Raw genomic sequence first — 14,509 nt, forward strand, 5'->3', positions numbered from 1 at the left:
AGACCTACGTCGCCCCCCTTTAATGCTGCCGTAGAGGCCCCCCCACCGTGATGCACGTTTCTGTGGACCCCAGAGGGGCCAGCATGCTGCTTTGGGGACAGGCACTTCCTGTGGCTCTCCCTCAAGGGTCTATGAGTTGGTGCTGTGCCAGGTCCTCGGAAGGGGGCCGGTGGCCAGAGCACTGGCTCTGTAGGCCAGGGCCAGGGTTCTTGGGCACCATGACCTCCCCACCTTTCATGGGGACCACACCCACCTCTGAGGGTGGTTGACTACCAAAGGAGCAACGTGACAAGTGTGTACATTGTCGAGTGCAGGGAGAACATTGCTAAAGGCTGCCACTTTCATGCTAAGAGATGAACCAGTTCGGAGCAGAGCTATGCCTTTGAGCCCAGGCTGGTTTCTGATGCCATCAGAGAAGTCAAATTGTGGCTGCTTTGGCCCCAGGTCCATGCCCTGCAGTTACTGTTCTCGGGCTCCTGGAAGCACCCCTTGTCTCTCTCTGGGAGCAACCTCCAGGGGTCTCTGTCCTTTGCAACTGGAACAGTCTGATAAAAATTCCAAGGAATTTCTGGCAGGGGACAGACAGGATACTCTCTCTCCATCACCACCTTCCTAGCCTCCACAATCCTTCCGGTTGGCACCGTGGGGGTTGGTCCCACAGGTCGCTCATGTGTGAGGCTCCCTGATTATGGGCTGCCATCGGGAGCTGGCAGCATGGGCTAGGGGAGGTTTGTTTAATTGGAAGCTTCCCAAGGCTGAGAAATATTTGCATGGTGATGACATCCGAGAGCCCAGTGGGGGAGCGAATGCAACAATGAGCACTTTGGTATCAGAAAGGAGTCTGGGTGTTGGTGTCTGAAATTCCATTCATATTTATGCCTGTAGATAAACACTATTAATACTGAAGGGCTGTGTCCCAGAGCCTGCCAGCGGTGCTGGAAGTCCATGGGGGCGACAGTGCAATCTTGAGTCTTGTCCCGAGACCGCAGCCCTTGTTCTAGCACCATGGATGGGACACAGTGTGTGTGTGTGTGTGTGTGTGTGTGTGTGAACAAGGGGAGGTCTGCAGATGGGAACTGGGGGTCAGGAAACGCTTGAGTCTCCACTACTGCCTGACTCTCTAACATCTGACCAAACAAGGTCAGCTCGTGTCCGGAGTAGGAAGGCCTCCTCTCCCTTTCTCCATTCTCTTCTTTGTAGGGTGAGCTTTCTAGACCTTTCTCCAGGACTGACGCACCAGGTGATGCCATGTGTGGCCTCAGGCAGTCTTGGTCACTGCAAGGGTCCTCAAGCTGGGGGTGAGGGTGTGAAAGTAGTAACGTGATACTAATTGTTTAATCACTGCAGACTGAATGTGTTTTCCTAAAGCATCACAGTGAAAGGGAAGCTGGGCCCCCACCACCTCCAAAAAAGGCCCTTCCTCCCTGGAACAGCTAGGCTGTCCCTGCAAGAATAGGGCTGAGGGTGAGGGCGGAGGAGGCAGGACCTCCATGAGGCCATGGGAGTGGGAAGTTCTCGCCTGTGCCAGGCGAGAATGGTACCCACTTTCTTTCAAGTGAGCGGCTGCAGCTCTGGGGGTGCACCTGATGATCCCATGGGGCACACGAAGAAAACAGAGCTTCTCTGCAAACCCCAGTCATCCTTCCAGATTGTGATGCATGTTTCTTTGATATGGGGTATACTGGCATGGGTGTGACGTGTTTTAGGAGTGCATTGGCATGGACTTCACAGTGAGGTGACAGGTCAGGCTGCATGCAGCGGGCACCCTTGGCACGCAGCTCTCTCTGGGTGTTTCTCCACCAGGCACCCAAGATGTGCCACCGGCAATGCCCACAGGCAGCAGGAGGCTCAGGCCCACAGAAGGTACGGTGGCAGGTGGAGGGGAAGCTTACTCCGGTGGCCCCACCCAGACCCCCCACTGCCTCCTTCCAGTCCCCTCCAGGCTTCAGCACCTGCCTAACACCGCCCCCCCACCTCCCCCTGCTCCCACCAGTCTCTTCCTGGGCCCCTCCCCCCTTCCTCCTCCCCACCCCTCCCTACTCATGGGGCCTGCCCCGTGACTTCTCAGGCTTCTCTTCCTGCAACACTCCCTCCTCACTAAGCGCTCAAAGCCTGTTCTGGGGTACCTATTGGAGGAAATGAACACTGCATTCCTTCCAAGGATCTCTTTATTCCAGACCTTTATTTCAAATTGCCCACAATTTGGCCCAACCCTCAGAGGCTTCCTCCAGAGGAATGCTGCCAGCAGAAATACATTTGGTGCCTGTCCTGTGACCAATAACCAACTACCAATCTTTGGGCATCCCGAGGCAAATCAACAGCATTTGCGTCTCTCGTTAAGTTTTTTTCTAACAGAATTTCAGAATAAAAATAGATCTCTATCATATATATATCTATATATCTATATTTATACACACACACGGAGACAGAGATCCTTCAACCAAGCAGTGAAGGCTCTGGTGTCCTCTGCAGTGTCCCTTGTGGTGCAGGGAGCCAGGAGGGGACAGGCCCTCTCTGGGAGGCACCTGGGGGTGCACAGTGCTGAGCCAGTGTGGTGAGGAGGGTGGGTATCCGACAGCCCCTTCTCCCTGAGGAGCAGACTGGGCAATGACGAGCAGGCCAGCCCTCATCCAGTCTTTCCACACACCTTAAAATGAGAGAGACGTACCACATGGAGCTTTAAAAGTAAAACCCAAAGTGCAGATAAAAAAAGGAATTCCCTGATAAGGCTCCCCCCCACCCAAACCACCCCAGGGGGTGGAGTAACTTCTCGGGGAGAATTCCAAGAGCATCATGCAGCGGGGCTGGGGGAACCAGGGCAGATACCCACCCACCAGCCCCAGGTCCCCGGCTGACAGAGATCTGCTCTGTCCCCTGCACTGGTCTCTGACTACAGTCCTCACTAGGCCTCAGGCACTGGGGGACCAAATGGCCTGTAGTGGAAATGGACTGTGGGTGAGAGATACTGGGGTCAGTCCCAGAGAATGTCCACCTGCATATTATTATCTCAGAGGGTTCTGCATTGTACCCATTGCCCAGAAACCCAAGGCCTGAAGGAGTATGTTGATGCAAAGTGTGAGGAAGAACTGGGTCCAGCTGCCATGTTTATATCCTAGGGTCTACAGCCTAGGGCTTAAGGAGGCCGCTTGGGCTGGGGCATGGTTCCAGAAAGATGTGCATGGCAGAAATGGGAAGGGAGTTAGGGCCGGTGTTCAGTGCCCCTGGCCAGGCACCAGAGGCCCAAAAGGCACTTGGCAGCAGAGAGGAAGAGCAGTGGGGCCCAATCAGCCTCATGGGGTAAAGAGGAGCATCCTGCAATAGCTCAAACCCTGGAGAGGGACCCAGAGATCCTATCCTCTTCCCACTTGCCAGCAGAATCTTCAAGCCCTGACTGCCTGAGGCAAGACCTGAGAGTTACTCAAAACCCAGTCCTGAGACTGGGGCTGAGATCAGGGCCCTAGGGCTTCCCAGGCACAGAGGCACAGGTAGAGGTGAAGTTCAGCTGTGAGGCTCCCCGACCTGCGCTCTCAGGGATCAAGTCTGGTCACCAAGACTCTAAGTCACTTAGGGTTCAAGCAGACATCTTCCAAGGCACTGCGCTAGGAACTGGGGAAAACCCTCTTGACCTAGTCAGAGAGCAGTTTGTGGGGTTCATCTTTGGTGCTGGAGATCAGGGAGCTGAAGTTCGAGGCTAACACCTGTGCACAATCACTGGGCAATCCAGGATCGGGGATGTGGAGGGTGGCAGGTGTACTATGGGAACTTCTAGACAGTGGGGGGCAGTGCCTAGGAGACACAACCCCTTATTGCACATTGAGATGATGCACAGACATTCTGGGGCAGATGCTCCCTTGCTGATGTGGCTTCCCAGCTACTTCCTTCCTCATAAATGCCACCAGGGCGGTCTGAATCCCAAGGAGCAAGGGATTTGCTTTCGATGCAAATCTGGTCCACCGGGCTCCAGATGAGCAGCTCCCAGACCCAGCTGGCCCTGGAGGGAAAGCAGGACTGGAGTGGGGGAGGCGAGGAGAACTAGGGCTGCAGCCTGCAGAAGTGTTCCCTAGAGATGTATTTCCCTGAGGCGCCACACCTCCCCTGTCCTGTGCTCCCTGCTGCCTGCCTGTGTCCACCTGCCCCCCGCCCCCTAGGGCAGCTCCCTCCCACCCTGCCGCTGCAGTGCCAGGTCACAGCTCTCTGGGGATGATGGAGAAGGGCAGCACCGGGCTGCTGGCCTCCAGCTCGAGGGCAGTGAGGAAGCAGTCCACAGCAGCCTCACTCTGGCCCTGGGCCTGCAGCACCTCGCCCAGGCCCTGCCAGGCCTCGTGGCAGGTGCTCTGCCTCTCCACGGCGTCCCGCAGCACCTTCTGGGCCAGACTCTTGTGGCCCAGCCGACTCAGCATCAGACCCTGGGGGGCAAGCACAGGGCAAGATTAGTGAGGGTGCCCTGTGGCAGGAGCATCCTGGCCATCAGGGCAAGGGGGCAGCTCAGCCACCAGCGAGAGGGCTCAGAGTCTCAGTCTTGGGAACCATCAAGTGACCATTGTGGTTAACCCATGCCAATCCTGTCTCCGCCCTGGCCCCCGGATCACCCACCATGGGAACTCTGTCCCTCCCAGCCCCGAGGACGAGCTTTCAAGTCAGCTGACCCAACTGTGTGCCTGCCCATTATAACTGGGGATGCTGGCAAGGTACCTCTCTCTGGTCTTCCGTTTCCTCAGCTCTAAGTGGGAAAGACCGCAGTACCCACCCTAGGGTTGTCAAGTTTGCACGAGTCAGTATATGGAAAGCACTTGAAGAACATTGTCTGGCATGTGTGAGCTCTCAGTCAGTGGGTCTCTCACCCCGAGGCCTTGCTGCTGCCCTGTGGAGCCACCCTTCCCCCCAAGGGTGTGGAGGAACGTGTGCTGCAGGCTTCAGACTCTACAACCTGAAGGCAGAACCTTAAGCTTATGGGTGTGCGTTGGGGGGAGGGGGCACAGCTCTTTGGCCTGCATCAACAGTGGTCTTCCTGGGACATCTGGGTCCTGGGACCTACTGCCCAGCCCAGCCCAGCCCAGCCCGGCAGGTGAGGGTCACAGGAGGGCGTTTGCTGGGTAGGACAGGCTCTGATAGATGAATCAGGGGTGGCTAGGAAGTTTGGTGCTGCTGTTTGTCTTTAACAACCCTGCTGGCAGAGAGAGGAAGTGACAGGAATTGTCACAGAAGTTTGGGAAGTGAAACTGGGACGGTGTCCCTTCTATGTCCTCTTTCACTTATACTGGGAAGGGTGCAGGGAGGGGGGAGGACAGGGTAGTGAGTAAGGGATGGGGGACCAGGACCCCCCTTTGGCCTCCAGTCCCAGAAAGGCTGCTTTCCTCCATCCCACTGATGTGTCCTAGCCCTTAAATGCAGCATGGGATGGCAGCATGGGGGTGTTGGGGGGAGGCTCCACTCATTCAAAGATGTGAGGTAAAGCCTAACACCGACTTCCTGGACAGGCGGGGGCTGGGCTGGGGGAGAGGAGCTGCCTTCTATGTTCCTGGAGCCCCCCCTCGGGCGCCCGCCCACTGATGGCCATGTACATTTTTAGCTGGAACATTTTCCTCCTCACCACGCTCCTCGGAGTTAGGCCCTCTGTTGCTATGGAGACCCACCGGGAAAGATGCACATGCCTGATTTCCTAAAGTCCTCTGAGGCTTGGAACACAACCGGCAAGGCAAGAGTAAAAGATGGCACTCAGGCAGCCCTAGGCAAAGCCTCTCCCTTTCCCAAGGTGCTGGCCGTGGTCCTGGGGGGTGGGGACAGGGAAGGAAGGGGGAGCGGTCTTCATCTCGCCTCTTCAGGCCAGGGCGAAGCTGTCCCCAGGGAGCCCCACGGATGGGGTGGAGGGCAGGGGAGCTGAGGCGGGGCGGGGCCGGCTAGGATCCGTGCTGACTCAGGGCTGCCTGGGAGTGGAGGGCAGCGCCCAGTCTGGCCAGCAGGGCCCTGGGCCAAGCTGTGCTGCCGGCATGGCCTGGGAGCTGGACCCTGAACAGCAACCGAGGGAACAGGGCCCACGGGGAGGAGGGAAGGCGGGCGAGACGACGGGCCGCCAGACACCAAAATTAAACACCAAAAATGGAAGGTTTGCGCCCTGGGAGTCCTGCCCATGAAGGAGCAAGAGAGGACAGATGCGAAGGCCAGCGGGGCCTCACTGTGTGGGGGCGGGGCCACCGTGGGGTTTACACACTCAGTTTTCTAGATCAAGCTTCCACGGGAGATTTTGTTTGAAAAGAGGGCTCTACCGCTAAAAAGGAGTTCGAAAACCCCTGATCTCCAGCAGTGTGTGGGTGTTTGGTAAGGGGCCAGATATGGCCGCAGGCTGAACAGGGAGGGGGGTGTGTGTGCGTGTCTCGCTCTGCTGGTTTTACTCAAGGTCTGCAGCAGGCTTCTCTGCATGTTTCATGTAGAGAAAGAGCCAAGGCTCCACAGCCAGAAGACCTAGGCTGGGCTGGAATCCCAGCTCTGCCACTGACAAGTGCAGTGACCATGGGCCACTGGCCTGTTTTCTCTGAGCTGTGGTTTCCTCATCTGTGAACCAGGGGACAGAATGGTACTTCCTGGTAGGGAATTGTTAAGAGTCTGCAAGGATGAATTTGCAATCATGTGGGCAGGGCCCACAGTGTGCCGACAGCAAAGGGAAGTGTCCCCAGGATGAGCAGAGGGTCCTGTCAGAGTGAGGAGTAGAAGATGATTTCTCTAGAGGGCAAGGCTCCCTGTGGACGAAGACTCGGGACTGGGGTGGGGTTGGATCACGTCCCCCATACCCTGGGGTGCTGACCTCAGAGCCTGAAAGGAGACACCGGGCTGGGGTCAGGCTGGGGCCCCGAAGCCCAGGGCCTGTAACAGGATCTGCTGCCACCTGCCTGAGACACCCGTCTGTTCGTGTTTGGTAGCAACTCGGAGCTGTTTGCTGCCTGACAACTGGGCAGGGCCAGCCTCAGGACGACGTGAGGTCTCACCTGCTCTGCCCCCAGCCTGGCACTGTGCCAATGGCCAGCCATCACCACCCCCCGCCCCGCACCCCCACCCTAGCCTAGAGAACAGGTCTCCAGGGAGATGGTGGGAACACCGTTCGACCCAAACGTCCCCGATGACTCTTCCCCACTCTGGCCAGGGGGCATCCTGAGCCAAGAGAAACCAGACCGGCCAGTAGGTGACTCAGCCTCTGACCCTCACCTGGGAGACGCCACAGCCAGGAGGCCGCAGCAGTCGGAGAGCAATGTGCGAGTTGCTCATGGCTGATGAGCAACACACCTTTGAGAGGGGGCCAAGGTTATGGCCATTCAGGGAGGGCAGGGCTATGGGGAAAGGCCCCAGAAATTCCCAACTTCATCCATTCCTCCTTCCCTCCCTTCCTGGACCTCAGGGAACATCTGGCCTCATCTAAACTACCCAGTACCCTCCTCCTCCAGCAAGCCTCCCAGGATAGCACCTCCTGGCCACGCCATCGCCTTGAGGTTGTGATTCATTACTGGTGGGCTCTCTTGTGCAAGCCATCTTAGACTGAGAGGGGCAGGGTCTGTGGCTCCTGCCTGCTTGGCTATTCCCCAGAAGATGGCAGCTCAACAGAGTGCAGGTGGGAGGGTCCTGGGTTCTGAGCCAGGTATACCAGAGGCACTTAGGTGTGTGTGTTTGCTGACCTGCTTAGGGTCACAGGGACAGGCAGCCCGAGGGGCCCTCTGAGGGGGGCCCTCCCTGTTGGAAGATAAGGTTCTCTGTGGGGGGTACAAAGACTGCAGCCTGGGATGGGGATGAAGGAGAAGATGGGTCCCTTCCTCCTTTCTCAGTATTGCTACTGCACAACATCTCACCTCATTAATTCAGTGCCTGACATTGCTGGCCAAGAGGGGAGGGGTAGCAGGAAGGTTCCGGCTGTATGTGTCTTTTTATTCTTCTGGGTTGGGGGTGGGGGGCCCTACCCTGGGAAGCAGCCCCCAGCGCTAGGCCAGCTGCAGGCCAGGCTGAGAGCTCCCTCCCAGTCCCTACCCTCAAGTATTTATAGAAGTTATTTTGGGAATTTTCTTTCTGAGCTCAAGGCACATTCCTGGGATTCTGTAACAGCCTTCCCAGCTGGGAAGCAGGGAATCATTGCTGGAGCCTCCTGGTCCCAGGAGCCCTCCGCTTGGGGACCTGGGCTGCAGGGAGGAGCCTGGGGTGGGGCCACCTCTGAGGTTGCTCCCTTCACCCACCCTGAGGCTGACACACCCTGCGGGGGAGGCCCACATTCCAGCCAGAGCTCAGGCGCTCAGGCCTTCTCCGGATGCCAGGTTCTCCCAGGTGTCAGCCTCAACCCGTCCAAGCAGACTGGGAATGATGTGTCTCTCCGGGCTGAGAATAGAGCCCACAGAGCACCACATCCCTCCTGGAGCTGGGGCAGCTCCAAGGCCCCAGGCCGGTCCCACCTCCCTTTTGGGAAAAGGGGCACAAATCCTTCTAGACCCCACCCAACATCTGGTTGACAAGCTCCCCTAGGCTTTCATCTGAAGAGGCCAACAGACTCACTTAGAGCCCAACTAGGTGGGGGTAGCAGATGCAGCTGTGCTCATGTGGCAGAACCCATTCCTCCCTTCAGGCTCCTGCCTACCCCCACACCCCCAGGTGAGATGTCGAACACCAGTGGGCCTCTTTGTGGTGGTGGTGGGGTTATCTGTCTTCAGAGGGCTATGGACAAACTCAAAGGTGAACACTAGCTTGAGGAGAAAGCACGTCACCTCCTAGGGGGCTCTGCCTTTTCCCCTCCCACGTTCTGGGCTGGTTTCAGGTTCTGGGCCTCTGGAGGCTCTGCCCACTCTAGAGTATAGCTGAGCCCTCAGGCCTTGGTCAGAAGCCCAGATTGTGGGTGCTCCAAGTGAACACCCTGTGACAAGGAGTGAGTGGGGCACCATCACAGAAGCTCCCTTCTCTGGACGGGAGGCGAAGCTGAGGGGAGGGGTTTCCTAACCCACTGGACAAGGGGGAGGCTGGAGCCTGCCTCCCATCACAGGGAGTCTTTCAGACCATTGATTTTGGAGCTAAATTAAGCCAACAGTGATGTGGGAAACAAAGGCAGAAGAAAATTTATTAAATTTCCTTACCACCTACAGCCCATTGACAAGTCCTTGAAACAGAGTGAACTTCCTCTAGGGACTCAGCTGCCTCGATGCTGACACTTTGCTAAGGGCAAAAGGCAATGCTAGTCAGACCCCTGCCTCCAGGATACTGTAAGCCTACTTTAACATATAAAAATTCCTCTGGAAACTTCCTTTGTCTCTAAACCTAAGATATGTGTTGGCAATCATCCCCCAAGCATAAGGCCCAATGATATCCATCTGAAGGGTCTCATGAATAAGGTTTCATTAGATGGTAAAAAATGACCTTTCCCCAACAATAGCTCAAGGTCCTGGAAACCTTGCTTCCAAAATTCCTTAGAGACTTACACTATCCCTAACCCTAACAAGTTGAGAGCAACTTGTAAGTATATAATGGACCACTCCTCATGACCCCAGTGCAGCTCTTTCTGCCCACGGGTCCTGTCCCCGCGCTTTCATAAAATCACCTTTTTGCACCAAAGACGTCTCAAGAATTCTTTCTGGCCATTGGCTTCAAACCCTAATGTTTTTCTACATCAAGAGTGCTTAACGATCATTCTGATCAGAGTCTATGATGGGTGGCTTCCCTTCCACATCCTCATCAGGGACGCTGAGGACTTCAGGAGCCCACACTTAAGCCCAAGGCTTTCCAAAAGTCTTGAGCCAGAGCCAAGGGAACCTGCCTTCATCTTCTCAAAGGTCTCTGAGCCTGGGCTGGGGGCTGCACTAGCCCAAGAATGATGTGGGTAGGCAGGGGCCTGAACCCTGGTGAGGCCAACGCTGGGGGACATGCCCCACACAGCGAGCCTCCAGAAATCCCTTCTCCCTCCCGCTCTGCTCCACTCTACTTTCCCACCAGGGAATGCAGTCCTCAGGCAAGACTTGGGAGGGATGAGAGAGAGAACTCAGAATAAAACAACAGCACTAGGAGGCCAGATGGCCAACAAGACGTTCCTACTGAGCTTTCCTGCCAAATAGAGCAATGTTCCCTGTCTATCAGAGCTGGTGGAGCAGACGCAGATTCTATGGAGAGGAGCTGTGAGCATGCGTGCGCGCACGCGTGTTTGTGTGTGTGTGTGTGTGTGTGTGTGTGTGTGTGTGAAGGACTCAGGGTCCCTGCAGACAGCACAACACAGCACAAGACATCTGGGCCTTCCCATTCCTCCTAGCTGCCTGCGCCCTCCTAGCTACTTGCCATAGTTCAGGAAGCCAACAAGGAGGGAGACGCCTAGAGCAGGTGGGGTGTCCAAGAACCCAAGGCATCAGGCCCCAGGAACCAGAAACCCTGCCATTCTGTGTGCTTACTGGCCTCAGCTGGCACCAGGGAACCTTCAGAGGGCCAGGTATGCGTTTTACTCTGCAGCTGCTCAGGACACCTTTCCTCCTTCCAGTCAGGAAACAGAGGCTGAAGCAGCCTGGCCTGACAGAGGCCAGAGCGAAAGGCCAAGCAGGGCCTCCCCAGAACCTGGCCTTTCCTGCTCCTCCTCCCCAGCAGTCTCAGGTCCCCAGCAGGCCTCGTCTGCTGAAGAGACCAGCCTAGAAATGGTTCTCGCCCTCACCTCAGACTCCAGCCTACTGAGCCCTGCTCTCAGCTAAGGTCAGCCTGGCCTTGCATTGTGGATACTCCTGTACCAGGCACAGGGCATTTGGGTCTGGGGTCCTGCACACCTCTGCCTTGGCCAGAATCATCTGATGGGCTCAGTGAGGACCAAGAGGCTCTGCTACAGTGAATCTCTGGGGCTCGGCTCTGGGCCTCTACTTCCCTCTACAAACCGCGAGTGTCTGATCCTGGCCTGGGAGCCATGTTTCAGCATGGAAAAGGTAAAAGTCACCCCCAACTACTGGGCCATTAACTTACAGAATTAGTTAACCGAATACAAACAGAAGACCTAGGTGTTTGGCATTGTCATTACCATCTTCCAGATGAGAACACTAAGGTGCCAAGAGGTTGAGGTACTTGGTTATGGTGGAGCAGTAATATAGGCAAAGTGGGGCTTGGTCCAGGTCCGTGAGACTCAGAGCCGAGCTCCCACCTCCAGACACAAGCTGGCTCTGATTCTAGGGCTTAAATACCACCCCAGCCAACCAGCTCCAAACACAACCTACAAGTAGCTCTGAGGCCCTGATCCCTGCCCAGCTCCACCTCCTCCCTTCTCAGCACCCAGCTGGCAGCCCATGGAAATCTGGACCAATGACTCTTGCCCCAGGCAGCAAAGTGGGACATCCTGGTCAAAGGCTGAGCTCAGGCTTTGGCCCTTTGCCACCAAGTCTTTCACACAAATGGTGACAAAAATGCATGCTGATTTATCTTTTCACAGCACTTAGGTCATCTGAACGCTAAAAGCTTCCTTGGAGGTCACAAGGGCCTAAATTATTATCCCCATTAGACAGAAGGGAAAACAGAGCCAGTGAGGGAAGTAATCTCCAAGAGCCCAGGAACACGAGGGCTGTTAGGGCTGGCTCTTTGTGTCAGGTGGGTCATCTCTCCTGTCTAGTCCTGCCCTCTAGGAGCTCTGTGCCACCAGAGCTCACCTGTCTGGCCTTAGAGAGCAGAGCCTGCTGTGGGATTCCTGGAGCACCTACCAGGGGCCCAACCCAGAGCTGCAGGCCTGGGCGAGGCAGGGTGGGCCAGAGCCCAGGTTCTGGGTGATTCAGGCCCCACCTCAGGGAGAGACCAGGATGGTGGTGGGCAGCTTCTGGGGCGTGGGGGATGCTGTGGCAAGCCCCAGCCTGAGGAAAGAGGGACCAGAGGTTCCGGTGCCAAATGGGGCCGGCCACATGCTATGGCCATGCCCCTGAACCCCAAACACACCGGAGAAATGAGCCGGCAAGCTCCACGCTGAGAGAGAGAGGGAACGACTGCAGGGAACTAATTCACTGCCACATGCTCATCAGGGCAACAGATGACAGAAACGCTGTCTTCCTGTCTTTCCAGGGGCATTTGGAGGAATAGGCTGGGTCATGAGGCCAGGACTGCTTCAGAAATTATATCCCCAGGAATTACATCACAGGAGCCAAAGTTCATTCAGGGAGTTTCCCTCTGCGGCTGGGGGGCCTGCGGAGGAAAGGGTTCTGGGGAGACAGGGCAACCAAAGCCAGGAACTCTGTCCCAAGAAGGAAGCATGACCATGGGCAGGGGCCAACAAGGAGCAGAGAGTCCTGGCCAGAGAGGTGCCAGGAAACCCCAGAGCCTATCACTGGGAAAGCAGGGTGGGGTGCCGTCCACAAACACGGGGGGTGGGGAGGCGGCATGCCTATCTACTTGCAGCTGAGGGTCTCAAGGGTTTTCCGCAGTGAGACAGCCTGCATCGAAGCATCCATGCATGTGGCTCCGCCAAGGGGCGGGGAGAACGGTCAGTCTGTGGCCAGGGCTAGTGACCCTCCCAGCACTGAAGTCTTCCTCGGAGGGCTCTCCGTGGCTTGACCATTCCATCAGTCACTCCAGCTTGCTTGCCTTCCCCGGGTGTCTCTGTTCCCTCAGAGATGCAGAGAGCCTTCTGGGAGGCGGCGGGGCAGACAGGTTCAGAGAGAGAGAGGGCTGCAGGCTGCCAAGGATTCCTTACCACCAAGCCCATGGAGTCCAAAGAACAGTGTCACCTGGGGGCCAACATCTCTGCTGATCTTGGGAAGGGCCATGCCTCCTTTCTCCTGTTTCTTCAGGGCGGGCAAGAAAAGTTCAGGTTTCCCCTTCTTAACAGGATGCTTTTGCCCATAAATTCAGGGCTGAACACCCAGGCCGAGTGAGCAGGCTTCCTGGCTACTGGGAAGGGAGGCTGAGATAGAGCTGGCAAAGATGGTCGGGACCTGCTCCTGAGGTTTTGCTGGGAATTTCCATCTGTAGGGAGCATGGCTTTTTCTTTCTGCATCCGGCAGTCTCCTGAAGTGAGCTGGCCATCCGTGAGCCCCTTGGAGGAGGCGGCCCGCGGGGCTAGGGCCCGATGGCACAGACTTCTCATAGGCACTGGAGTGGTATAGCTAAGCTGGTGTGTCCATCCCGCCTGCTGGGTGGGAAAGCCTGAGCTGAGCCCAGCATGGAGCCTGAACCATGGAAAGGCCTCCCATCTCTGCCAGGGCGGGGAGGAGGGGGTTGGTGAGCAGTAGGCATGGAAAAGTAGAGAACCTGCTTCTGGGCCAAAGTTCATGTTCTTAGAAATGCCTGAACCCTGCCACCTAAGAGCAGTAGCCCAACACTCCCTAAGGCTTTCTCTGGCCTGCCCCCACATTTTCTGTCCCATGCACACAGCCCCAGGCGGGGGCCGTGAGGCAGGGCTCCTGGTATTCCATGATCTTGCTCTCCAGACTGTAAGGCCGAGCCCGGCACCCACACAGCTCACCAAGGGATCCAGAGCTCTCCCAGCCCAGGCCAGGGGTGGCTGTGCTCTCAGGGGAGGGGCGCCTCTCCTTTCCTTGCTCCCATCAGAGGCTGATGTCCTCATAGGAACACGGTGGTGTGGCAAGGCCAGGACATCCTCCTTGGGAACCTGCTTTGGCAACGACTGCATGGGGAGGGGATGGATACCAGCTTCCTTCCATGTTCCTTTCTCCAGATAATTCTCCAAGGATGCACCAACCTCCAGAATTCACAAAGGTTGAGACAACTGATGGGTCTCTCTCTTTCTCTACTATTTTTACAATGAATCCCTTACACAAAGGCCAAGTTTACTTAGACCGCCAGGAAGTGGCTTCCCTCATGTTGTACCATGGTGAAAAAGATCCCAAGGTCACACCAGTGCCCAGTGAGAAAAAGTGCTGTGATTGATTAGCAACATCTGGCCCGGGTGAGTAACTGGAGAGCAGGGACCTGTATGCTGTTTGCCTTCTCTGATTTTGCACTGTAGACCTCTAGAAGCGTCACATCCTGTGATTAGCACTGGTCTAGGAACGACAAAGATGATTATTCATCTGCCAAAGGAGAAATCAGGAATGTGGAAGTTATGCATGTCTTTTCCTTAATCACGCGAGTGAATTAGAGCCAGAGCCAGGATGAGATCCCAGAGGTCATAAGCCTGCAGCCAGCCCGGGGAAGACACATCAGGGAATGCAGGAGATCAACATGCAAAGGTGTTCCTGTGTCTTCGGGCAAAAAGGGCTTCATAAATCTTCTCCAGGCTTGAAATTTGCTATTCTCCAGGCATATATGTGGGCTGCCGGCAGGAACAGAACGTGTGGAAAGCCAACGGGTTGCCCACGCCAGAGCTGACTGCCCCTCTGCTTGCCTGTGACTTTAACAGTGGGCAGGCCTGGCTCTGACTCGCTCTCATTTCATCCCCTCAGCCAGGCACCCCGGGGAAGAGAACCGGGGCCATTTCAGAAACATCTGTAGGGAGCCACTCTGGGCTGCTATTCCGTTACCATGGAAACCCGCCTCTGGAACTGGCCTCAATTTCAGGAAAATAGCTACAAACAATAATGAGCATAAA

General features: G+C 56.3%; 1 protein-coding gene across 3 annotated transcripts in view; it reads right to left on the reverse strand.

The window, feature by feature from the left end:
- Positions 1-2,163: 2,163 nt before the first annotated feature.
- The window catches only part of TTC7A (tetratricopeptide repeat domain 7A), a 114,171-nt gene continuing 101,825 nt past the window's right edge, over positions 2,164-14,509 (reverse strand). For all 3 annotated transcript variants that reach the window (XM_080812715.1, XM_080812714.1, XM_080812716.1), the window contains one exon: positions 2,164-4,406. In XM_080812715.1, the coding sequence (XP_080668841.1) occupies positions 4,273-4,406 (134 nt within the window). In that variant the 3' untranslated portion in view covers positions 2,164-4,272. The remainder of the gene's footprint in view (positions 4,407-14,509) is intronic.

Source organism: Martes martes, assembly GCF_963455335.1.
Source record: "Martes martes genome assembly, chromosome: 9".
In the NCBI taxonomy this organism is placed as follows: domain Eukaryota; kingdom Metazoa; phylum Chordata; class Mammalia; order Carnivora; family Mustelidae; genus Martes; species Martes martes.